Source organism: Sus scrofa, chromosome 15 (genome assembly GCF_000003025.6).
Source record: "Sus scrofa isolate TJ Tabasco breed Duroc chromosome 15, Sscrofa11.1, whole genome shotgun sequence".
NCBI classification, from domain to species: domain Eukaryota; kingdom Metazoa; phylum Chordata; class Mammalia; order Artiodactyla; family Suidae; genus Sus; species Sus scrofa.
The window spans coordinates 3216507-3241653 of NC_010457.5; the positions used below are offsets into that span (position 1 = coordinate 3216507).

At 45.0% G+C, this 25147-nt stretch overlaps 1 protein-coding gene across 1 annotated transcript in view; it reads right to left on the reverse strand.

The window, feature by feature from the left end:
- The window catches only part of KIF5C (kinesin family member 5C), a 171130-nt gene that overhangs the window by 26166 nt on the left and 119817 nt on the right, over window positions 1-25147 (reverse strand). The window contains exons 15-22 of the mRNA XM_003359416.4: window positions 23088-23234; window positions 15530-15718; window positions 11595-11712; window positions 9129-9205; window positions 7410-7519; window positions 5283-5384; window positions 4988-5048; window positions 527-598 (exon numbers count right to left, since the gene is read on the reverse strand). Of these exons, the coding sequence (XP_003359464.1) occupies window positions 527-598; window positions 4988-5048; window positions 5283-5384; window positions 7410-7519; window positions 9129-9205; window positions 11595-11712; window positions 15530-15718; window positions 23088-23234 (876 nt within the window). The remainder of the gene's footprint in view (window positions 1-526; window positions 599-4987; window positions 5049-5282; window positions 5385-7409; window positions 7520-9128; window positions 9206-11594; window positions 11713-15529; window positions 15719-23087; window positions 23235-25147) is intronic.

Here is a 25147-nt window from a genome sequence, read left to right on the forward strand (position 1 = left end):
GCTGGGTGACCTCAGGAGGTTATGTGACCTCTGAGCTCATCTCCACAGCTGCAGGACAGAACACTAAGAAGCACGCACATGGTTACTGGAGAGAGTATACCAGACGCCAGCTATTAGAGAACTTCAGGCACTCTGACCTGGCCCATCACGGCCCCTAACAGGCAAATAGGAGGGTCCTGCCCCTGACTTTTCCAGGCTCCTGGCATCACTCACCAGGAGGAGACACCTCCGGGTTTTTCCCTGCATTGTTCACAGGGGTTTCACACGGCGGCCAGATAAATATGTATTCTTTTGAAATAAAGGCCAAGGAAAGGATTATAACTTCCTTTAACTAAGAAGGAAAAATCAGATGGAAAAATGTTCCCAAGTATTTTTCCCCCTCTAGCACATTCTTTTCATCACATTCTCTGGCAAGACGTAATTAATTTTTAAGCATAACTGGCCCTGGCAAGTGATGTTTCAACCAAAAATGATTCTTTCTGGACAACTTTTCTTCTCGGTCTCATTCACACAAGCTAGAACTCACTTTTTTAACACGGGCGGTCAGATCCTGGACGAAGAGTTTACGGAGATTGTGTAGAGTCTGTAGCTCTCGAGACTGCAAGAGAAGATAGTTAAAACATCACTTAAGTGAGGGAACACACTGAATTTAGGACACAGTTGACACCGGACCATCAACCCAGACGTCTCCACCGAGTCTTGCACGCTGACCGTGCAGGCTGTATCCTCTGACCTGCCCACCACAGGTGTCCTCCTCCTCCACCTGACGTCCTCCCAGGGGCACCCTAAGGTGCAGGACGGGGAACTCAAACAAGGAAGTGTAAACCAGAACAAAGCCACTCCTTTGCTTTGTTTTACATAGAACCTCCTTTTCCCTCTCAACCACAAAAATTCAAGTTTTCTCATAAAAATTTGCTGAGCCCATAGCTGAGACAGTTGGTGGGCTTTCCACCTGGGGGATCCTGGGCAACTTAGCTAGCCATTCTTGTGCCTCAGCTTCCTTATTTGTAACCTGAGGACAAAAGTAGCAGTTGCCTGATAGCTGTTGTTGTCAAGATAAAATAAGATGACCCTTGTAAAACTCTTACAGTTTCTGGCACATAGTAAGTATTCAATAAATATTAGCGCATACTAGTTTACTGAGGCATCATCTTTGACAGTCATTTCATTAGGCTTTTATTGTTTCCTATTGTTGTTACAACTTTTGTGTAATTAACTACTTGGGGGCAATTTGTTCTTTATTTTGAATTGTCTAATGAACCCTTAGAAATTAGATTGCTGTGATAAAGGTCTGGGTTAAATCTGATGACTTTTGTTAACAAAATCAGAAAACCAAAATATTTCTTTCCATGAAAGTCACCATGTATTTATCACAGGACATATGACTGTGGTATTCAAAATTCAAAATACGTCCCCATAAGAACGGAGATACACATGCATTTATACTCTTCAATTTGTCTAAATTGACCTACTCTAACACAGAATGTCAAGGGATGTGGCTCATGCAAGCTAACAGAAAAAAGGAAGAAACAGGCTCTAAAGCCATGACAACACTGGGTTTCTTGACATAAAGGTTTGATGTTAATTTAAGGTCTTATTACTGGGTCCAGTTCCACAATGCTATGTTGAAATAAAAACCACCTGAAGTCAATTGCTTCCTCAGATGAAGCAAATCACTTTCTGTAGGAGGCCAGGCGGGTCTGAACACCATGCATGCAGTGCCCCATCCAAGGCTGAGCTGCCGACTGGCAGGTGTAGGGGTGCAGCTTCACACCCCTGCCCGAGGGGGCTTGGCCCGGGCCCCTGTGCTGTCAGCTCTCCCTCTCACTTCAGGGATTTCATTACTGATTGACCTATAATCACTGTAAATACTTTCAGTGAAAAATGCCACCATCTCACGGGGACAGGAGAAGAGAAGACCCAAATGCCTTGTCAAAGGGCCAGGCATTTCCATGGGGCCAACCTCCAAATAATCCAGAGTCCTGAGCTTGGCGACTTTCCCTCATTTTTGTTAGTTTTTAGATAACTTGGACCAATAGTTGAGGAGGGGAAGTTCAAGACCTTGGAAATGGTTGAAAAGTTGCACATATTTGCCCAAGCAACTGTCATTTGGTTCCTCGGGCAACAAACTCTCCTCATCACGTTCACTATTCCCCCACCGACTCTGATTCCTTTCCCTCAAGACTTTCCCAGCACAGGCCACTGACCTTGGTGTAAAGTCAGGGCTCAGCTTCCTGTCCCAGCGGATGGCGAGGGTGGGACCAGAGAGGTGGTAGGAGGAGGGTCCAGCCCAAGAGCCCACACAAAGTGTCCTGTTGAAGCCAGATGGCTGCCTGGGGCCCAGAGACGCCCCTGCCTGCCAGTCAGCCTTTCCCAAGAGCGCCCCCTGGAGTGGGCTTCAGCAATCCCAATCCCTGGGCAGCAGGCCCCACCCTGGCCCTGTCCAGATACTCCAGGAGGCAGTGCAGGCCTGGAGCTCAGGCCGGCTCAGGAAGGGTCAGCCGGGACAGCGAGCCTGCTTCTGAGGAACACTGACAGCTCAGGGGGTTCTGAGGGGAGGCAGAGTGAAAAAATGACTGAAATGACATAATAGCCTGTGGGGTTCCAGTTTGGGGACTGAACACGTGTGTGTGTGTGTGTGTGTGTGTGTGTATGTGCACATGTGTGGACAGGGGGGTGAGAGCAGAGAGGGAACACGGAGGCTGTGTTGCTAAGTCCATCCACCAGTGAGGGAGTGAGTGTGTGAGCCTGGGGGGAGGCTGTGGGTGCTGGGCAGGAATGCAGGTGGGCGGGGGGGAGGGAGGAGCAGTGGATCTGAGGAGGCTAGGGAGGAAAATGTGTTGTTAAAACACATTCAGAACTGCAAAAGCACATCTCATGAGTGTGACAGAGAAAGCTTGAGTCTGGAAGACAGAGCCGTGAGTGTGAGTGGAGGTGAGGGAGGGTGTGAGAGTGGATGAGTACTCGGGGGAGGCTATGCAGGTGAGCAAGAGCGTGAGTGCTCCATTGTAAGCAAAGGGGAGGGTGACCACCTGTGAAGGTGCTGGGGGGATGTACTGGGTGAGAGTGGTTGTGCACAGGGACATGAGGTGTGAGTGGGTGTGTAAAGGTGTGAGCTGAGAGTGAGCAGGACTGTGAGGGTGGATGAGCTCAGGCGTGAGTGTGCAAGTGAGAATATGGATGCACTGGTGGGAGTGTGGGTGCCAGCATGGGGGAATGTGCTGAGTGAGTGCGTAAGGACCTGTGTGCAGATGAACACAGGCGTGAAAACATGAAACGGAGGGCCTGTGGCTGTGCACGAGTGTGATGAGTCATGATGTGTGTGTGAGGGAGTGTTGTGGTGCCTAAATGTGGGGGAGGTGAAGAGTGAGGTCATAGAGGCAGGATGCTGGGTGAGAGAGAGCTCACATGTGTAAAAGAAAAAAAAAATGAAATATTGATCTCTGGCTAGTGGGAACATGGTCACATTTTAATATTCTATATTTTTCTGAATGGTTATAATTATCTACGATCACGGGTATCACTTCCCAAGAAAAAGAGATGAAGAGGAAGCAATTTCATGGCTGCACCTCTGTTTCCCCTCCAGACGCCCTGTCCATTGTCTTCTTTGCCAGGCGTCAAAGGCCTGACTTCCTCTGAACAGTCACCCTTCCTCTGTCCTGAATGGCTTGTGCCCTCCATGTCCCTACCTGGCTTTGAGCAGCTCACACAGGCCCAGAGGCCAGGTGCAGCCTCAGGCCCAGCCCTGATCAACCACTTGCCTCCAATCTGAGGTCACTGAGTTCTTGCTGACAGGCTCAGCCCACACAAAGTCACATAATGTATGAAGGGAACCTAAATGTATCACTGTATCTAAACAACAGTTTCTCTGGGTTGTCATTTCATGTGAAAGGGCCAAACATGTTTTCACCAACTTGAGCATCATTGATAGGATGTCTGCCTTCAAACGCAGGCTGTGTGGCACTTTCGTGGGCTCTTGAGAGCCCTCAGAGCCAGGCAGCAGGGCAATTGAAACAGAAGTGGACCAGAAGAGAGAAAACCAATGAATTCAGATGCAGAACTGAGAAAACCAAACAGGATCTCCAATGGTGAGCCCTTCTTCCAATGGTAGTGGATCTGTCACTCCTCTGACCCAACCTTGCAGGTGTCAAGGCCCCACCTGGCCAGCAGGCCCTCTTGTCTTGGCCTCTCTGTGCCTACCTCCTGCCTCTCTCCTGCTCTAGGCCACAGACACACTGGCTTCCCTGATGCATGCCAACATGCCAGGCGTGGGCTCACCTTGGGGCCTTGAGCCATGCTTTTGCCTCTCCTGGAAGTCTCCGCCTCAGACATCCTTATGGCTCCCTCTTTCCAGCTCAAATGTCACCTCCTCCTGGGGCCGCCCCCAAACACCACCCTCCACACTTTCTATAACCATCTAATACAGGTCATGATTTACTTCCTATTGTGCATTGTCTGGCTCCCCCAGGTGAAGGACAGCTTCACAAGGACCACCATCTTCTCTCTGCTGTGTATTGATGCAACCCAAGCACATAAAAGAATGTCAGCCCTTAGCAGGTGGTCAATAAATATCCATTGACTGTTGAATGGAAGTAAGCCAGAGCATACAAAGGCTGTAAAACTGCAGGTCTTGATCTGAGTTTAAATCTCAGTTGGGGCTCCAGAGTTACAGTCCTAAGGATGGATGGATGGATGGGTATATGGGTGGGTGGGTGGGTGGATGGATGGATGGATGGATGGATGGATGGATGGATAGATGGATGGATGGATAGATAGATGGATGGATGGATGGAATGATGGTTAATCACGCTGTCAAGAGTTGGGGAGTGCATTCTACAACCTTCACGTTTCCATAGGAAGTTTCATGTTTAAAATGATATTCAAGAAAGGCATGCACAGACAAAATTTCAGAATAAACAAATTCAAAGGAATATAAACTACTCCGATCTTTTGAGACTAAAATGAGGTGGGAAATATGTCAACATACCACTGTCTCTTCTAGCCCTTTGAGGTCCTCTCTGGCTTGTTCCCTTTTATCATTGAGCAATCTAAAAAACAGAAAGCAATCGTGAACCACCAAAGGGGCATCAGAGATTCTCACAGATACCATGTGCACCTGCAGATAAATCAACAAAACAAACCAACTCACAAAAACGGCCATGGTCTGTTTTTAAACTGGCCCGAGCTAAAATGAATATTTGGATATCTGAATCATCAAAGTAGACCGGTTAAGACTGTGTGGGGATAAGAGAAAATAGAGGAAGTATTTATAATGCACTCACAAGAGCTTTTCCAGTTTCATCTCTCTCTCTTGGTCCTCTATTTTCAGCTTATTATAATCAGAACTGAGCTTCTCCTGTTCCAGTTGCAGTTTCTGATTCAAACTGAAATGGAGAGGAAAAAGCAATACATTCCACATCAGCCTGAAATTTCTGAGTCATGCTGCTAAAGATGGGGTTCTATTCCAAACCCATTAGTTCTGTGCAATAAAGGCAGCAATTCTGGAGGATTTTGAGGGATCAGAGAATAACTTCACAGCTTCCTCCCTGCCCAAGTGAAAACTAATTTCTGGGAACATCTAAGAGGCATGAAACATAAGGCTTTAAGAATGTATTTATAGTTGGCTTGTGCAAAAGCTTTGGGAGGGAAAATAATGAGATGGGAAAAGGGGTCGATATTTTAAAACAGAAAAAAGGAGCCTAGTCAGAAGAATTCTGCTTCGTCTGCACCACAGATGGCATGTAGCCACTCCCGGGACCTTATTTGGCCATTCTGACTTTCCCTTCTTCCTCTCTGGTCCGATGTTCTGCAAGCATCTGCTAAATTCAAATCCTGGCTGACACAGGGACAGTTCTGCTCTGTGAAGTTATGGGGGTGGGGGGTGGGGTGGCGGGTGGATCTAGGTAACTGAGAGAGAAAACAGAAAGTCCAGGGGCTGCTGCAAAAAAGAAACTTGCCATCTGGTTGGGGGCATTTGGTCACCATTTATATTAGCCCAAGTCCTTGTGTAACCTTTCCTATGGCTACGCCTACATTACAGCAGAGGAACAGATTATGCACTATTGGAAGGAAAACCCAGAGGCCGTATGAAAGGCATAGGCCAAGGAAACTCCCCCTGCCTTGCCAACTCATGCACAGACCAGACCCTCCATCCCTCTCACCTTCCCTCCCTCCCTCCCCTCCGCTTCCAGCTGAACATTTTGGAGGGTGATTCAGCAGAAGAGCCAATACAAGGCACACTTAAAGGGGAAGGAAGGCACAACATGAGCCGGAGCATGGGGCGCCAGAAGAAGGGAGAGGTGCTACGTGCTTTCCTAGTAGACTGTGCACAGAACCCCTCACGTCATTTACACTTTTGCTTTTAAAATGCAAATGTGCTGTGCAAGCAGCTCATAGACACCGAAAAGAGGTTTGGATCAATATAGTCTGGGGAATTCAAACTCCCACTCCAGTTAGATTCCTGTTTAGCAGTGGGACTCTAAGTAAATCATTTAACCTTGCTTCCCATATAGAAATCTGTTTCTTCATCTGTAGAAACAGAGAGGAGGGAACCTTTAGTCTAGACCAGGTTGGGGTGGGGGGTGGGGGGGTCAGGAGAGAAGGGTGTCACTGGATGGAACTGTATTTCGAAATAATTGGTTGTCTGTTTTCCTATGTCTTTTATTTGGGACATTTAAACACACTGTTTTGCAAAGAGGTTCAAAGACTACCAAGGGACTCTGCAAGAAAATGTTAAGTACCCGGAGGAGAGGATCCTGAAGGCTCCTCCCAGGATGGGGACTTGTGACAATGAGACGGGAAGGTGAGAGAGAGGTGGGGAGGGATAATTATGGAGCAGAGGGCTCCTCAAGACAGGACAGGACAATGGCCTTGAGGGAGTGTCACCAGAGACCAGCTGCAACGATGCCCTCGAACACAGACAGACACACAGCAGTATGGGTCCCTAAGAAGTGTGTGTGCATGTGACCAGGTGGCTTCAGGTTGTGCAGTGAGGACATATGTGTTGGGGTGAGGAGGCACCAGGAGCTGTCTTTTCTGGAGTATTTATTAACCTATCTGGACCCCTGAGTCAGGGCCAATTCAGAGTCTTTTCTTCCACACTCTCAAAGGAACGGCATCCCCACCCACTGGGGCACATGTCTGCCCAGCTGAGTCACCAGTGTGCCCTGCTCCATGGGGACTGGGCAGGGCAGCTGGGCCTGCCTGCCACCTGCCCAACGGAGACCCTGAAAATTTGGCTCCAGATGGGAAGGCAGACTTGGCAGAATCACATCCAGCTCACTGAGGCACCAGGGCAGAGCCCAGAGTCCACAGGGTGGCAACGACGGAGACGTAGAAGCCATGTCCCTCCAGTCTGGCCCAGGGGCCAGGCCCGCCCCCACTCCTGAGAGCCCCCAGGACCAACTCACTCCCGAATCTCATCGATGATTTTCTGCTTCTCCTCGATCTCATCTCGGAGTCTGGACAGCTGCTTCTGATGAGCTTCCCGGTGGCTCTCCATCTGTTGTTCCAGTGCCTTCTGCAACCCAGGTGGGGAGAAATATGTCAGGCATGTTGGCTCTCAGCCTGCTCTGTGACAAGCCCTGGATGGCTACCTCCTGGCCCATAGCCCTCAGCTGTCAGGTCCCCAAACCAGGGCCCCTAGAACCCACTGTGCTTTGCTGGGACAACAAAACTCAAGGATCTGGTATAAAAATAGGTGGGCCCTAGGAGCAAATTAGCCCACTCCTCAAGTAAAAGGTTTTCCTCTGAACTTCTATGCCTCATCTGAGCCACACATGTGGCTTCTCTTGCCAGGTCAGTCAGAGGGCATGGACCTCTTCCCACCTAGGTGACCTCAGACAAACCATGGAACCTGTGTGAGTCACACTTCCTCACCTGCAAAATGCCTCATCCCTGCCCAGACCACTGCACAGATTTAAGATGTTCAAAGAAATCTTTCCACCAAAGTGACGTGAGCCCAGGAGAGGCCCGCAAGGCAAGGCAGGGTTATCCTGTGGGCTAGGGCAGCGTCATTCATGGTACTGCTTTAATGTCAGGGCACCCACACGGGGCTTGGGTTTACCTAAAACTAATCAAAAGTTCTACATTTTCTCCTATCTCATTGTATTCACCTTAAAATCTTATTTCCTTAATCATCTTTCCCGCATTTCCTTTTCTGTTTGCAACATTACCAAAATTAAAGATCTCTAAGAGTTCCGGTTGTGGCTCAGCAGTAACAAACACAACTAGTACCCATAAGGACATGGGTTTCATCCCTGGCCTCACTCACTGGGTTAAGGATATGGAGTTGTGGTGAGCTATGGTGTCGGTCACAGACAGGCTCAGATCCTGCATTGCTGTGGCTGTGGTGTAGACTGGCAGCTGCAACTCCAATCTGACCACTAGCCTAGGAACTTCTATATGCCCCAGGTGTGGCCCTAAAGAAAAAAGAAAAAAAGAGCTCTACTTTTAAGATGATACTTTGAATTTGGGGCGTCTTTAAAAAGGTAGAAGCAGGAGTTCCCATTGTGGCTCAGCAGGTTAAGAACTCGACTAGTATCCATGAGGATGCAGGTTCAATCCCTGGCCACGCTCAGTGGGTTAAGTATCCAGCATTGCAGTGAGCTGTGGTGTAGGTCATATGCATGCTTCTGATCTGGCATTACTGTGGCTGTGGCATAGGCTGGCAGCTGTAGCTCCTATTCAACCCCTGGCCTGGAAACTTCCATATGCCATGGGTACAGCCCTAATAAGACAAAAACTAAAAAATAGAATAAAATAAAAAGGCAGAAGGGAGAGCTGCTTTTTTTCATTCAAATGGGGAGAGGGTGCAAACGTTTTTGTGGAACTTGTGCACGTGGCCCACGCAAGACTGGAAAGCGTGCTTTCTCCCTCTTGGTCATGAACAGGGACGAGAAATGTACTGATGCAACATAACTACGGCTTACAGGGGACTCAGGGGTTCTAGACACCTCCGCCTCAGTCTCATTTATAAGCCAGGCCATACTCTGTGCGGCTCTGATACCCCACCCTGGTCCTGCCCACTCCCTCCTACCCTGCCACCCAAGGCTCTAAAGGAGGCGGATTTTCCTAGATCAAGGATATACAGATGTGGCCTGGGCTCCTGGAAGGAGCGGTGTACACACCTTCATTTCCTCAGCATCCTGCAGCCGGGTCAGATGTTCCTTCTCCTTATCCTGGAAGCTGACTTCATGCATTTTTTCTGTTTTGAATTTTAAATGGTTTTAGATTTAACGGGAAGGACTCACACCCAAAAGTAAACATTTAAAAAAAGAACGGGGTGAAACACGAGCTTATCTCACCAATCAAAACTATGGTTTACAAGAACAAATGTGCCTCTGAAGGAGGACTTCTGTCTTCTGGAAGCAAGGCTGATCTCTCCTGGGACACTACCCCAGTCCTCTGAGGAGAGTGGCGACTGGAGGGGGAGGGCTAACTTGGGGCTGTCACTCTGGAACTGACCAGGGTGTGTCACCGCACACCACAGAGGGCTGGTTCTCTACCTGGCCTGCTGGGCTGCTCCTGGGCAGCACACATACACGTGCTTTGCCAATAATAACGCACTCTGCCAATATTTGCAGCATTTAGATTCATGCCACTTTGAGACTTTCAGAAAGAGCTAATTTACCTCCCATGGGTAAGCTGTTTATTCTCTAAGAATCTGGAGCAGGAAAACAATCTAAGGGTAAGCACACAGAAAACAGAAATATAAAATAACTCTCTCCAAACCAAACAGGAAGGCCACGTGTTGGGAGCAGGGCTGCTGTGGGGCACATGTGGGGGGAAGGGAGGACAAGTCCCCACCCATTCTTGGTCAGTGGCGTTCCCTGAGCACAGCGGGTAAGGGGCAGCCTGAGACGGAGGATAGAGGGACCAAAACGGTTCAAGACAGTGGCATCCAAGTCATTAAATGTTCTCTCTAGTCTGTTCTACTTAATTTCAGCTCTTCTTGGAGTTCCCGTTGTGGCTCAGTGGTTAATGAATCCGACCAGGAACCATGAGGTTGCAGGTTCGATCCCTGCCCTTGCTCAGTGGGTTAAGGATCCAGCGTTGCTGTGAGCTGTGGTGTAGGTCACAGACGTGGCTCGGATCCCACGTTGCTGCGGCTCTGGCATAGGCCGGCGGCTACAGCTCCAATTCGACCCCTAGCCTGGAAACTTCCATATGCCACAGGAGCAGCCCAAGAAATGGCAAAAAGACAAAAATAAATAAATAAATAAATAAATAAATAAATAAATAAAATTTCAGCTCTTCTTGCTTTGATGTAATTTCTGCTCAGTAGCACTATTGCAAAAGCAATTTACCAGAGGGAAAAGTTCTTTTCCACATCAAGTTTTGGGTGGTGCATTCTCTTCCTCACATCCCTTATCACATAAAGAAAATTTTACAAGGTCATAGTCGGGGTGGGTGTGTTCTCTTTCTTCTTTAATTTACATTTGAGGCAAAATGTATTTGAGCAAATAACAACAAAGAAAATAAAAAAGGATAACATCGTCATCAATTTGATTACCCTATCAAAAACCATTTTTCTCTGAAATATTAATTTGCAGGCTCAGAACACAGGCATCCATTGACTTTTAAATGCTATAGCCAAAGTAAAGATGAAATTACATGTTATGATGTTTAATCTAATGTATTGTAAGCATTGCTGCACAGCCTTTACGATTTTATCTCCATGATGAAAAAAAATTGTTCTTTTAAACAACATACCATAGTTCATTTAACTTTTGGACATTTAGGTGGCTTCCTTTTTTTTCACTCATATAAGAAACTCTGCAATGAATATTTGAGATGTGAGGATCAAAAGGTATGAAAAGTGTTATAATTATTAATATGTATGTTCAAAATGCTTTCCAAAAGGACTCGACCAGTTTTTACTGCAACTCATACTGTAATCTGTGTGTTTCCATTTCACTACAATGCACTCATTCTTATTCCTCTTCTGGTTTCTGCACTTTGAGTCACTTCTCTAGAATTTCTTCTATTTATTCATGTTCCTTGAGTGCTTCCTATGTGCTGGGCACTCTCCTCAGCAAAGGGGGTCAGGAGGTTGCCTGGCAAAGGAAGAGCTTGTTTGAAGAATGGAGGATGCAGGTAAGCCACTGCTGTAAGTTCAGACTCTATATTAAGAGCAATCAGACACCATGGAAGGGTCAGAGGCATGAAAGTAAGCACAAGATAGAACTTGGGATGGAGCCAGTGTTCAGCCTAGAGCAGACGGGGGTGGGTCCCTTGGTAGATGGGTGTAGCCACAATTCTAATTAGGATTAAGGACAGTGACAAGACAGAGATGACAGGAACCAGAGACACATCTGTAGGGCCGAATGGACAGGCCTTGGTGACAGGCTGGAGAGAGAAGAAGAAAGGGGAGGATTCTGACTTGGGCAGCAAGGTGGACTGAGGGGAAAATGGGAAGAGGAGCAGATGCAGGGTTGGGACAATCTTCTAGGTGTTCCCCTCACCCTGCCCCCATTTTCAGTAGACCTAGAAATGCTTTAACTGAGCAAAATTAAACACCATGAGTCCAGCCAACTAGAGAGTGTCTGATTTAGGCCAAGAGCTGGACACCCGCAAAGTGGTCAATTGCTTACCTTGGGCTCGGAGTTTGGCCAGCTCTTCACTGAGCGAGTCTTGGGACTCTTCCAGCTGCCTTCGCTTCTGCTCCATGTTCTGCATGTAGTCTGTCAGGGATTTGATCTTGGCTTCATGCTTTAAACAAGCAAACAGACAAAAGGGAGCAGTGAATGACTAGCAAATAGTCATCCTGGCTTGCCTGGGACTGTCCAAAGGGAAAATGCGATAGAAGACATTTTTGAGTCCCAGTGCTCAAATGGGGCATATTCTGCCCTTTGCATAGGATCTGGAACCACAGATGGTCATCGTGCCTCCATGGGCTTCTCTGCTTCATCGTCCACAGACACCGCTTATGGCCCTGCCCTTCCTCACCATTCCCTTAAGAGCAATCCCAAAGCCCAAGCTGGTTTTCTCCCCTTGTAGAAGACAGAGAAGGGGCTTGGAAAATATCATGGCTGAGGGCTTTATTCTTTCAACCTGCACTTGTGGATTTCATTTTTGGAACTCAAACCTTACGTCTTTTCTTTTTCTATCTCTCAAACACAATTCCTGTCTCAGTGACTTTGCATTTCCATTTTCCTCTCCCCTAGGAAGTTCTCCCCAACATCCTCCCAGACATGGTCCTTGCTGGACCCTTTCACTCTGGCCCCAACATTTTCTTATGACATCTAATTTCTTCTTGATTGATCTGTTTTTTCCCATGTGTTAACTCCATGAGAGTATAGAGCTAATAAATGTAATGGAGTGAATGAATGAGTGAACGAGAGCTCATTGACAGAACAGGGACAGCAGTCACATCTAGGTAGATGGAAGTATGCAGACACTCCCCGCTCTGGATCCCCAGGGTTCATATTCAGGCAGGAGGACCCTGGAGACTGAGCTCTGATCTACTGAAATAACCTCTGGAAAGAGGGGCTCCATTGGAGCAGTCGTTTTATGAGCACAGTTTTTGGTGACAAGGACGAGTGTAAACAACGGACAAAATAGCATTTTAGCTGGAAATACTTTGTCAGATTCCTTAGATCATGTCAGAAAATAAAGAGCCAAGGTTTTCTCTTACTTTCTGAACCCTAGACAATAATGATTGAGTCTTTGGCTTTGTGTAAATTTGAGCAGATTACAAAATAGCACCTGATGGGAAACTGTGTATGTTGCTAATGCAGAAAGCGCTGTCTAACTAAGACAGGTATTCTTTAATCCCAAACTACTCTAACATTCTTGGCTCCAATCTCTTCTACCCTGAGTGACTGTTGCTCTAAGATCTGGGCAGCTGGGGTCCCAGTGTTGGGCCCTACACTTTAGAGCATCCCATCTGGGTGGTCCTCTGCCTGCACCCCGACTCCACTGAGCAAAGTTCATGTGCCAAGGGAGCATGTCCAACCCCTCTTCCAGACCACAGTGAGTCTGGGAACCAAGAAACCCCTGATTCCGGTGGCCCTAAGGCCACTGCCAGGGCTGGCAGTCCAGCTCCTCTCATCCATTTACACAGATTACAGCTGACACCACTACACAGTTCTATCAGCTCACAGGAAGTGTGGAAGGGACTTGACTTGGACATGGAGGCTGGTGTGTCCGGATGGAAGGAAAGACATGGGCTGCCAGCCACAGGGCCCGTCTGTGCTTTTGCCTCAAAATGTCATGGGCAGGACGAGCCAGAAGCACACACTGTCAGTGTAATGGGGGATCTGGAAATCAGACTGAGGTGTGTTATGCCCTAGTGTTGATCATTTTTTCTTCTCAATTTCCATAAATTATAAAAATGTCAAATTGTAAAGCAAAATCAGAAAAGGTGGTGTAAATTTCACCCATAAACCACTCTAATTCATCAACAAATTCGCCCTATATCCATGGTCTTATCTATATGAATGCATATTTTACAAAGTTGCAAGGCATAGCGTAGGTCTATAACTCAGCATTTTCATTTTTAACTTTATACAATTAAACTTTCCAAATGACTAGATTTTATGAATTTTTAAGGGCTGCATAATATCCTTCCATGTAATTTCGTGTCACTAGTTTTCTCAACAGATAGTTGCCTATTTTATTATAATGTAAGCAATACTGCACTCCACATCTAGCATATAAGCTCTAATGTTTTTAATCAAGGAATGATAAAACCATATGAAGTGAAAATGTTTCGTTTTCACTACCAAGAAAAAAAATACCATAAGCGAAATTCCTGGACCAAAGTATACTTACATTTTTATGCTTTTTGATTCCCAAGGTACTTTCCAAAAGGACTGATCTAATTATGATTCTCTCAACAGTGTATCTAAATTTCACTACCACACACCAGCACTGAATAATCAAATATATATATATGGATTTTTTTGGTTTTTTTGTTTTTTTTTTTACTTTTTTAGGACTGATGGTGCAGCATATGGAGGCTCCCACGTTAGGGGTCGAATCAGAGCTACAGCTACCGGCTATGCCACAGCCACAGCAATGCAGGATCTGAGCCGTGTTAGCGACCTACACCATAGCTCACAGCAACGCCAAATCTTTAACCCACTGAGAGAGGCCAGGGATTGAACCCAAAACCTCATGGTTACTAGTCTGACTGGTTTCCGCTGCACCACAATGGGAACTCCTTAAATACGTTTTTGCTTGTTATGTTATTTATAAAATGGAGACTCGATGCTTTAAGGTGCATCTTTTAGGTTATTACGGTAAGGCAGCAAGGAGGCTGGAGCTGGTCCTGTGATCATAGAGTCCTGTGTTCACAAGCACACAGGGTGGCGTGTGCTTCCGTCTCTTCCTCAGCACTATCTGATGCACAGTCCATGCTGGAATCTGCTTCCCCCAGTTGACTTTAGCTATTTTAATGCCTGGACTAAGGCAGTGAGCAGTACCCATGGGACCACTCACAGGAGCCTCAAACCCAAAGCTCAGGTATCAGTGGCAGATGGGAAATGAGGCTGCAGTTTTCTGAAACCACCTTACTAAAATGAAAATGCCATGTGGGTAGAAGGATAGCCTTACCCACTGAGAATGAAACATGCCTGATGGCTTGAAAATCCCATCAAGGCTTTGTATTCAGACACACTTTGGGTTGAGTCCCATCTCTGTCTTTCACCACCTGTATGAGTTTGGACAGTATATTTAATCTTTCTAAGTCTCATTTTCCTTCTCTAAAAAAAACAGGAACAATAATAAAACCTGCCCACTAGGATTTTTTTAAAGATCGAGGCAGAGAATACATGTAAAATGCTTAGCACATTATATGGTGCACTGTCAACACTCAATAAAATGTTACCTGCTGCTACTATGAATAACAATAGTAAGGTGTAGTTTCTCTTTGCTCATTTTAAATTGGACCTGTTGTAGAGATTAAAAGAGGAAGGAATGGGAATTCCCATCGTGGCTCAGTGGAAACAAATCTGGCTAGTATCCATGAGGACACAGGTTCGATTCCTGGCCTCACACAGTGGGTTAAGGATCTGGCATTGCCGTGAGCTGTGGTATAGGTTGCAGATGCTGCTCGGATCTGCCATCTGCTGTTGCTGTGGCCTTGGCGTAGGCCGGCAGCTACAGCTCAGATTCAACCCCTAGCCTGGGAACTTCCATATGCCTCGGGTGCAGCCCTAAAAAGACAACAAATAAAAAATTAAAAAAATAAAAGAGGAAGGAATGTTGCTTTAGCTGAGTTTTCATAGCCACCCAATCTGGCCCATTCATTGTGTATCTCTATTCTACCTACCCACTTACCCATAGATAACTAGATTAAGATATGTATAGATACATTCTTTAGAAAGGGGCTGAAGGAAGATCCTGTAATTCACACAACCAAACCCAGTGTTAGGAATAAGCCTGGGCTGTCACTGCCTGGGGAGGCCAAGTGCTAGTAAAGCAAAGTCCATCCCTATTACCACCACCAGCCTCACTAAGAGCATGGAGGAAGCAGGTTTCCTGAGGACAAGGGTGTGAAACAAGAGGAAAAGGGTGGGCCTACCTGGGAGATGAGCAGCTGGCAGGCAGCCAGCTCCCGCTCACTGGCGTTCATCTTCCTATTGGAGTCCATCTGAGCACTCTCCAGCTGTTTGCTGCGGTTCACCAGGGACTTGACCTCGGACTTCATCTTGCTGATGTACAGGCGGGCCATGGTGAATTCCTCCTCAATGACTCCATTCACATCTGCCAACTGAGCACAGGAAGGAACACTCTCACCTACGTCTACCATTTCCAGAGGTCCCAGGGCTCCTGAAACCTGTCCATGGGTCTTCAAGATGTCTGTGGGGTTCTGGTTAAGAATCCCTAATTATAGGACCACCAGATGAAAACAATCTCTAAAAAGTGCTATGTGTTCAACCCTAAGTTCTCTGAAATCTCTAGCAAAACTTGCAAATTAAAAACCTCTGCTGGGTGGTTTCTAGGGGCTACCTGAGATGTTGTCTCCAGGGCTTAAGTCCTAATTTCACCCTAAATAAAACTTAACTCTCAAACAAACAAACAAAACACCTCTGCTGGCCTTCCCTTGCTGTGCAGCAGGTTAAAGATCCAGCACTGTCACTGCAGTGGTAGGTTGCTGCTGTGGTGAGGGTTCCATCTCCGGCCTGGGAAATTCCATGTGCCGGGGCACTCCCCAACCACCAAAAAAAAAAAAAAAAGAAAGAAAGAAACCCTGTGCTAAATATAATCTTCAATTAACCAGGTTTTTTATTTCAAGTGATTTTAGGGATAAAAAAGATAATATCAGAAGAAAAAGACATTGAAATTAAAAAGAGAAAGATAATGCTGAAGAAGGGTTTTCCCTTCAATGTCTTATACCTTACATTCCTGGAAGAACAGCAAGGCCCAGTGTTCCTAAAGGTGACTCTGAGTCCCTATAAGAAGTCAAATCAGGGAGTTCCCATCGTGGCGCAGTGGTTAACAAATCTAAGAACCATGAGGTTGCGGGTTCGATCCCTGGCCTTGCTCAGCAGGTTAAGGATCCAGCATTGCTGTGAGCTGTGGTGTAGGTCGCAGATGTGGCTTGGATCCTGCGTTGCTGTGGCTGTGGCGTAGGCCGGTGGCTACAGCTCCGATTGGACCCCTAGCCTGGGAACCTCCATATGCCGCGGGAGCGGCCCTCGAAAAGGCAGAAAGACCAAAAAAAAAAAAAAAGAAGTCAAATCAAAGTTTCAATTATGTTCTCTCTAGTCTGCTATTCAAAGAGACAAATAGTCTAACAGCTTGAAAATGTTTCTAGAAGCAAGGGTTGAAATAGAAAGGATTTAAAAAGCATGTGCTATTACCAAAAGTACCTCTGAATGAAAGTTTTCCTGCACAACTTCTCATTACTACCAATCTGTTTGCCTGCCTCTATGTGCCTGCCCTTCCAAGGACACAAGCATCTAGCTTATTTAAGATTACCTGAGAATTACAGTCTAAATCCACCTTTAGAAGAAAAGATTCTGACAACCAATATTCCTATATAATCTCATATTTGGTATCTAAGTTTCACAGCTCTGCTGGAAACAAAAATTGAGGCAAGATACTTGAGATCGAAACTCATTTAATGAGATGGTAAAAGGGTCTTGAAGGGCAAGGGACCAAATAAGCAAAGCAACTGTGTGTAGATTTTGTTTAACCAGCAGAGGGCATCCTAGCACCTCAGGAGAAAACAGCAGCGGTGTCCAGTACCCAACCCATGAATAGAGGCTTTAGTTGGTTCTAAAACAATGGTTCCAACTACAGGTTTTTTTTTTTGTTTTTTTGTTTTTTTGTTTTTTTTTTGATGTTCCATAGTACATGCTATCTGCCCACTTTTGTTATTACTGACATCAGGAACTCATAGTATGACTATTTTTTCAGTAAACATTGAAGAGCTAGGACTATAGAACTGTGTATCAACTCTGAAAATTGGTAGCAGAAAGGAAGTACACTAGACAGGGCTGAGTGCCTGTAATTTGGTGTTAACCTTCTAAGAATTCCACAACAGTATCTGTTAAGTGAATCCAGTAGCAATCAACAACACAATGCAGGAGTTCCCGTCGTGGCGCAGTGGTTAACGAATCCGACTAGGAACCATGAGGTTGCGGGTTCGGTCCCTGCCCTTGCTCAGTGGGTTAACGATCCGGCGTTGCCGTGAGCTGTGGTGTAGGTTGCAGACGCGGCTCGGATCCTGTGTTGCTGTGGCTCTGGCGTAGGCCGGTGGCTACAGCTCCAATTCATCCCCTAGCCTGGGAATCTCCATATGCTGCGGGAGCGGCCCAAAGAAATAGCAACAACAAAAAGATAAAAAGACAAAAGACAAAAAAAAAAAAAAAAAAAAAAAAAAAACAATGCAGAATCTATGTTAACAGCAAGAAAATCCACAAGTATCAATGTCTGACTCCATCTTACTTTAAGGGAAATTCTAGCGGATGAGCTATATTTCTGACTGTCATCACTGCCTCTCATGACATTCCTTCTATAATTTGATAGCACGGAGAAAGTAGGTGAGCAACACCTGCAATCTTTAAGTTCAGTTTTGTTCTTCTGCCTTTGTGGTTGGTCCAGTGTGGAACAACGATGAGAAACTTGTTCTCTAGTCTAGCCAGGTGTGCCCTGCATCTTGTCTTTCTGTATAAAGGTAAGGGGACACCCACCTCTTCATTGTGGAATTCACGACCCACACCAGCTCCGGGTGGGAAGACATTGCTGAACAAGAGGTAGGACATCCTGCGAAGGGAACAAACACCACCTCCGTCCAAGGCATTCCTCAGATGAGGACACTCTGTATTCTATACTCAGATCCCAGGTGATTTGGGGAAGAGTAAAAAAGAATGTACAATAATGGGCTTCCTACAAAGTAAGAGTTGGATATTTCTTCCCCCAAACCGGAAACATAACTTTTGGAGTCTATGCTTGTCCTAGGAGGTCTAAAAGGAGATTTTGAATCTAGGCCTGATGAGGGAAAAAAAAAAAAAAAACCAATACCTCAAACAAATAGTTTTGTTAGGTTCTTACCACTTAAGAGTTCATTACAAGCTCAAAGTTTTCAGTAGTTCTAGTACACTGTTATTTCAAAAAGAATCAGAGTGTGCTGCCGTCTTTTTTCTTTTTGCTTTTTAGGGCCACACCTGTGGCATATGGAAGTTCCCTGGCTAGGGGGCAAATTGGAGCTGCAGATGCCAGCCTACAACACAGCCACAGCAATGCAGGATCCAAGCCCCATCTAAGACCTATGCTGCAGCTTGCAGCAGCACTGGATCCTTAACCCACTGAGTGAGACCAGGGATCGAACCTACATCCTCAGAAACTATGTAGGGTCCTTAACCCACTGAGCCACAACGAGAACTTCTGCAATATTATTTTATAACTCTCCCCTGGTCTAACAATAACTCCAATGTATGTACCAGACTGTGGGCCCGGGAACAGATTACTAATCCAGGAGAAAAGCCTGCCTCCCCTTCCATTTCACCTGTGTGGGAGGACTCATCCCTACCCCATGTCTCTAGAGCATGGAGTGGCTAGGCAAGGTGCCATTTCCAGGCCAAGTACAAGGGAAGCAAGGTGACCTTCACATTCTAAGACCTAAAGAAGTCATAATGAGACCTATAAGATCCTCTTTTTAAAAAAATGCATGCCAAGACATGTCAGTTTTATCCCCAAGTGCAGCACAGACCTAAGGCCTGATGCAGTTGGTCTTAAGAGCTTGCATGGCAGGAAGCAGCAAGCCCCCCTCTGGGCACAGGGACCCCAGCTGCCTTCCAGGGTAGGGACCGGACCTCAGCCCCTAGTCCCAAGAGCCCTCAGGCTATGTGGAAGAAGTTGACAGGAAGGGAGGCATCGGTGTTGAGGGTTGATTTCAGGCCTAGGATCTCAGAAGTTTTATCTGCATCTCTGGCCCAGCCTCAGCCAGGTCCCCGATGGAGCTGGGGCCCAGGGGCTCCGTCATCTCTTGAGCTTCTTCCCCTCCAACCCAGTCAGATCGGAGGTTAACAGAAAAATAGGCTGCTAATGCACTCTATTTCATTTACTTGGCCTTAACTCACTATTGTGCTTGAGGCTAGATATCAGGAAATCTTTCTTTTAAGGAAAGACCTGTGACATGGGAACATGAAAAGAAGAGGTGGCTCACTAATAAACCTGGATAGAGCTAACACTAGGCTCATCTTGTCATGGGCTGGTCTCATCTTATTTTGTTGACTTAAAGTATTGCCTGGACTCTGAACATGTTTCCAGACGTGGCTGAGCTAGAGAAACACAGCTTCCTCTGTTTCCTTGCTGTTCAGGCCTGCAGGTTCTGAAACTGAGGGCTGAGGGAAATCCCACAGCCATCTGCCTTCTTGCCCCAGAACCTGTACTACCAGGAGGGACCTGGTGCTCCTGTAATAAGATTTTTGGCAAAAAATACAAGACCACCAAAAAAGACTTCCTTGATCTGCTCATTTCTTAGATGAAAAGAATCATATCAAGTGAATACTCCTAACCAATAAGAAAAGTATCTGTACCCACAATGATAAATCTAAAAAATATATGCAAAATTCATGCAATTTCTAAGATGAACTTCAAGATAATCTGGGCTCATCTTGTCACTTTACAAATTAGGAAAATTTTGGAGTTGCCATTGTGGCTCTGCAGTAATGACCCGACTAGTATCCATTAGGATACAGATTTGATTCCTGACCCCAATCAGTGGATTAAGGATCTGGCGTTTCTGTGAGCTGTGGTGTAGGTCACAGATGTGACTTGGATGCTGTGTTGCTGTGGCTGTGGTGTAGACCAGCAGCTGCAGCTCCAATTTGACCCCTAGCCTGGGAACTTCCATATGCCACGGGTGTAGCCCTAATTTAAAAAAAAAAAAAAAAATTAGGAAAATGAAGCCCAGAGAAGAAACTTGCCCAAAGTCACATAATTCCTCCCCTTTAGCTCTCATTACCCTAATGAGTAAAACATGATTATAATGGAAAAGATCAGAATGATTAAGAACATGATCTATATAAAATTATCAATGAAGTTAACTAGGGCATCCAATGTCTAAAGTCCAAAAATATCTTAAAAACATTGAAAGTACTTAAAAATAATCTCAATCATGCTTCAGAGTCCCAGAGGTAAGGACTTTAAAAAAAAAAAAAAAAAAAGACGAAGCACCCAGACACTCCTTGATTTCATTAGCATTTTTCATCAGCTCTATTTTAGAACTTAGCATAAAAATATCTTCCCTTATTATTATCAGCAGCAGGAGCCAACGTCCCATAAATCAATTCCCCCTTCATATTGCAAGGGCCATTTAATCACCCCAACCTCAGTTTATAGCTCAACACCAACATATACTTCTAAAAATAAATCCTTAAATATAAAATCGCCAAACTGAAACTTAATAGGGTTAATTTTATAGTGTCTGAGAAGTATATACTAAAATTAGATTCATTTGCAAAGATTCATGAAAAATTCAGTTACAACAGAGGTTCCATGAAAGAATAAGTTAAACTCTAAGCCTAGATCTCTCATACCATCGAAGAAGGGCTTTCTATGTATCCCAGAAATGTCCATAAACAAAAGTTATTTGGGAAGACTTTTCTGGTATTTAACAATCCCAACTCAATACCAGAGTGTTCACATAAAGTAGACTGATGTATGGTTCAGCATTTTTCTTTTTCTTTTGGCTGCACCCATGGCATGAAGAAGTTCCCAGACCAGGGATCAATCTGAGACACAGCAATAACCAGAGCCAAAGCAGTGACAATGCTAGACCTTAACACACTGAGCCACCAGGAACTCCCAAATTTAGCTCTTTAAAGGTAAAAGGGCCAAACTACAAGAATTTGATTTTAGAGATTTGAGAGGTAGAAGTTGAGCAGTGTTATACCATTCCCTGGCTTGATAAAATCCATACAGATTTCATCAAAGGCTACTCTACAGAAGGTGCAGAGTTAATATAAAAACTACAGTATCAAAACAGTGCGGTATCAGATTAAATATTAGATCGCTGAAATAGACTAAAGGGACTAGAAATAGCCCCCCACCAACTTTGGGAAGTGGCAGACATACTCATTATCTTAATGGGGTGATGGTTTCATCAGTATATACATATGTTAAAACTTCTCAGATGGTATGCTTTAAATATGAAGAGCTTACTTTATGTCAATGAAGCCATTTTTTTAATGCCTCTCTCTTATTTTCCAATGCCCTCTACATATTGTGGCAAACTGTTAAAAGTTCTTGGCTGATAATATTGTTTATTCTCTTTCCCTCGATTCCTAACTCATGGACAACTTTATACTACCCTCTTTCTTATATCCTTGCTGTCCGTGGCACCACTATGTACCACCCCAGGGGTTAATTATGGCTGGTTTAAGTCTTTAACATTACAATACTATTTTTCTTTGTTCTCCCAGCATCCCCTGCAGTTTGGGGGTGACCAGATGACCCAATTCTGGCCATTAAGTATAAGGGGATGTCTACGGGGCATTTCTGGGATACAGGCCCCTCCTGGATGAAAGCTGGCTGCCTTTGCAGCTCAATCTCCCTTGGATGTCATTGTGTGGGGATGTGGTAATTGGTTCTATAGACGCTATCTTGCTACCAATGGACAAAAATCTACAGATGTACGAGTTTCTGCCGTGGCTCAGCAGGTGAAGGACCTGACATAGTCTCCCTAAGGATGCAGGTTCAATCCATGGCCTCACTCAGTGTGTGAAGGATCCAGCATTGCCACAAGCCATAGCATAGGGTGAAAATGTGGCTTGGATCTGGCATTGCTGTGGCTATGGTGTAGGCATCAGCCACAGCTCCAATTCGACCACTAGCCTGGGAAATTCCATGTGTCATAGGTGTGGCTGTAAAAAGGAAAAAAAAATCTACAGGTGTGAAAAGGTAACAGGCTGAGGAAAGCAGAAAGAAAATAAAGGCCAGGTTCCTTGACATGTTGAGATACTCCACCAAACCAAATTTTGCTTCTAAAACTTTACGGAAGCATAAGAATGACCTGGGGAATCCTGTTAAAATGCAGATTCTAACTCAGTAGGCCTGAGGTGGGCCTGAGAGTCTGTAGTTCTAACACGTTCCCAGGTGATGCTGATCACAACCTGAATAACAAGATTCTAGACCTCTCATATTGTGAATAATTAAATGTGGCTTTATTTTTTTTAAGCCACTGTTAGAATCCTATTACTTCCAGCTGAAAGCTTTCCTAATTCATATCGATTGGCTGGGGAATTTTCACTCTGTTGGATTCTCAGAGAAAAGGAGGAACACATTTCTGAGACTAGAATTTCTGCTTTAACCTATCCAATCCCAAAGCTCCGTGACATGAGCGTATAATTCTGAGGAATAAACCAACTTACACAAGGCCAACCAAGATCTGAGGACATTTCCTATACTTGAAAGGTAAATTTTTTTCTCTTTTTCCTTAACCAATCATTCACTTAACCATGCCATCAGCCTTTCGTTCATTCATTCATTCAAACATCATCAAGCACATGGCAGATGCAAAACACTGTGCTAAGCACTGGACCCTTCAGGAAATAAAACACAGACCCTACTTGCTTAGAATCATGCCATTATGTAAGCAGGTCGAAAGGATAAAAGAAGGGTTGACTTACAGTCTTTACATCATTGGTGCCAATAATTCCTCCTATCTCCCCCAGATCCTTCAACAGCAAATTCAGGATTTCAGTAGCCCTCTTCTTCTGGTGATTGCTAAGCTCTTGCAGCTGACTTAGCTCTCGCTGTGTGGTTGTCAGTGTAGTCTGAAAAATACATTTTAACAACAGATTTAAAGGGTGACCCATCAATTTCATACACCCAGCATCGCAAAGAATAACAACATGATGCAGGAGAAGTTTTTTTCACTTCATGGGATTTCAACGCAAGGGTCCTTTTAAGTCAAACCAAAGTATAGCACTGCATTCTCTGATAAGAAGAGGAATTTATCTTGGCCTGACATGTCATATGTCTGCATATCGGAGGACAATTTCCAGGTCAGTGAAATAAGTTATTAAAAATAAATAAAGCCTAAAAGGAGTCCTTGGGTTTATAATGTGAATCACATCTTCCTACCTACCAGATACTCTATTTCAGTCCGCATTCCTCAGGGTCTAAACATGCCTGCAAGTATTCCCGCCTCCACTTGCAAACAAACCTGCACCCTGGGGACCACTTCAGAATTCCCATCTGACTTCATAAGAGATGGCTCTGGAAGGCCCAGGGGGACATTAGTGAGTTTATAAAACAATCTAGAAAAATTCTTCCATTTTCATGGTGAAGCTGAATTGGACACTCTTTATCTGTTTTCTTTCCTTCTTCCTTCCTTTCTTTTTCGCTTTTTAGGGCTGCACCCACAGCATATGGAGGTTCCCAGGCTAGGGGGCCAAACGGAGCTGTAGCTGCTGGCCACAGCCACAGCCACAGCAACTCAGGATCCAAGCAGCGTCTATGACCTACACCACAGCTCACGGCAACACCGGATCCTTAACCCACTGAGTGAGGCCAGGGATTGAACCCGAAACCTCATGGTTCTTAATTGGGTTCATTTCCAGTGAACCATAATGGGAACTCCTTTTTTTTTTTTTTTTTTTTTGGCTGTGCCCTCGACATGCAGAAATTTTCGGGCCAGGGATCAAACCTGTGCCAAAGCTGTAACCAGAGCCATTGCAGTGACAACACCAGAACCTTAACCCACTTAGCTATGAGGGAACTCCTCTTTATCGCTTTTCAAAATCAGTCCGGTTCAACAAGAGGTGGCTTCTTAGTACAGAGTAGAATCTCCATTTTATTGCCAAGCATTAACAGATTCATCTCTTTCCTATCCTTCATGTATGTTACCAAAATGTATATATTTTTTAACTAACTTAATGAACTGTTAACATCAACAGAATAGCCATGTTTTGGTGTCTTGGTATTAACTGAGCCAACAAAGAAAATATTTCCCTAAATTATGGAGTTGAAAAGGTTAATGCAAAAAACATTTATGTTATTCTTCCATATGCAACTATTTTACTAGAACATTTTTATTTTTTAAATTTAAAAAAAATTTTATTACAGCTGATTTACAATGTTCTGTCAATTTCTGTGCACAGCAAAGTGACCCAGTTTTATATATATATATACATTATTTTTCTCACATTGTCCTCCATCATGTCCCATCACAGTGATTAGCTATGGATCCCTTTTACTAGAACATTTTTTCGTTTTTTTGTCTTTTTTTCTAGGGCCATACCCACAGCATATGGAGGTTCCCAGGCTAGAAGGCCAATAGGAGCTATAGCTGCCTGCCTACGCCACAGCCACAGCAACTCAGGACCCGAGCAGTGTCTGTGACCTATGCCACAGCTCACAGCAATGCCAGATCCTTAACCCACTGAGCGAGGCCAGGGATTGAACCCGCAACCTCATGGTTCCTAGTCGGATTCGTTAACCACTGAGACACTGATGGGAACTCCAACTAGAACATTTTTAAATGATTGGGCTAAAAACTAGCACCCTAAACCAGTCTAGTAATACTCTGGTTTGACAGGAAATAAGAACTGTATTGTTTTGGTAAGCAGATAATACCAAGGACTAGTTAAAGAACCCTATAGAAAACAGTAGGCAGAGAAAACCTGTATCCTTCTTTCCTATGTAACTCTTGGTTTGTTTTTCTGTTTCTGTTTTTATTTGGCAC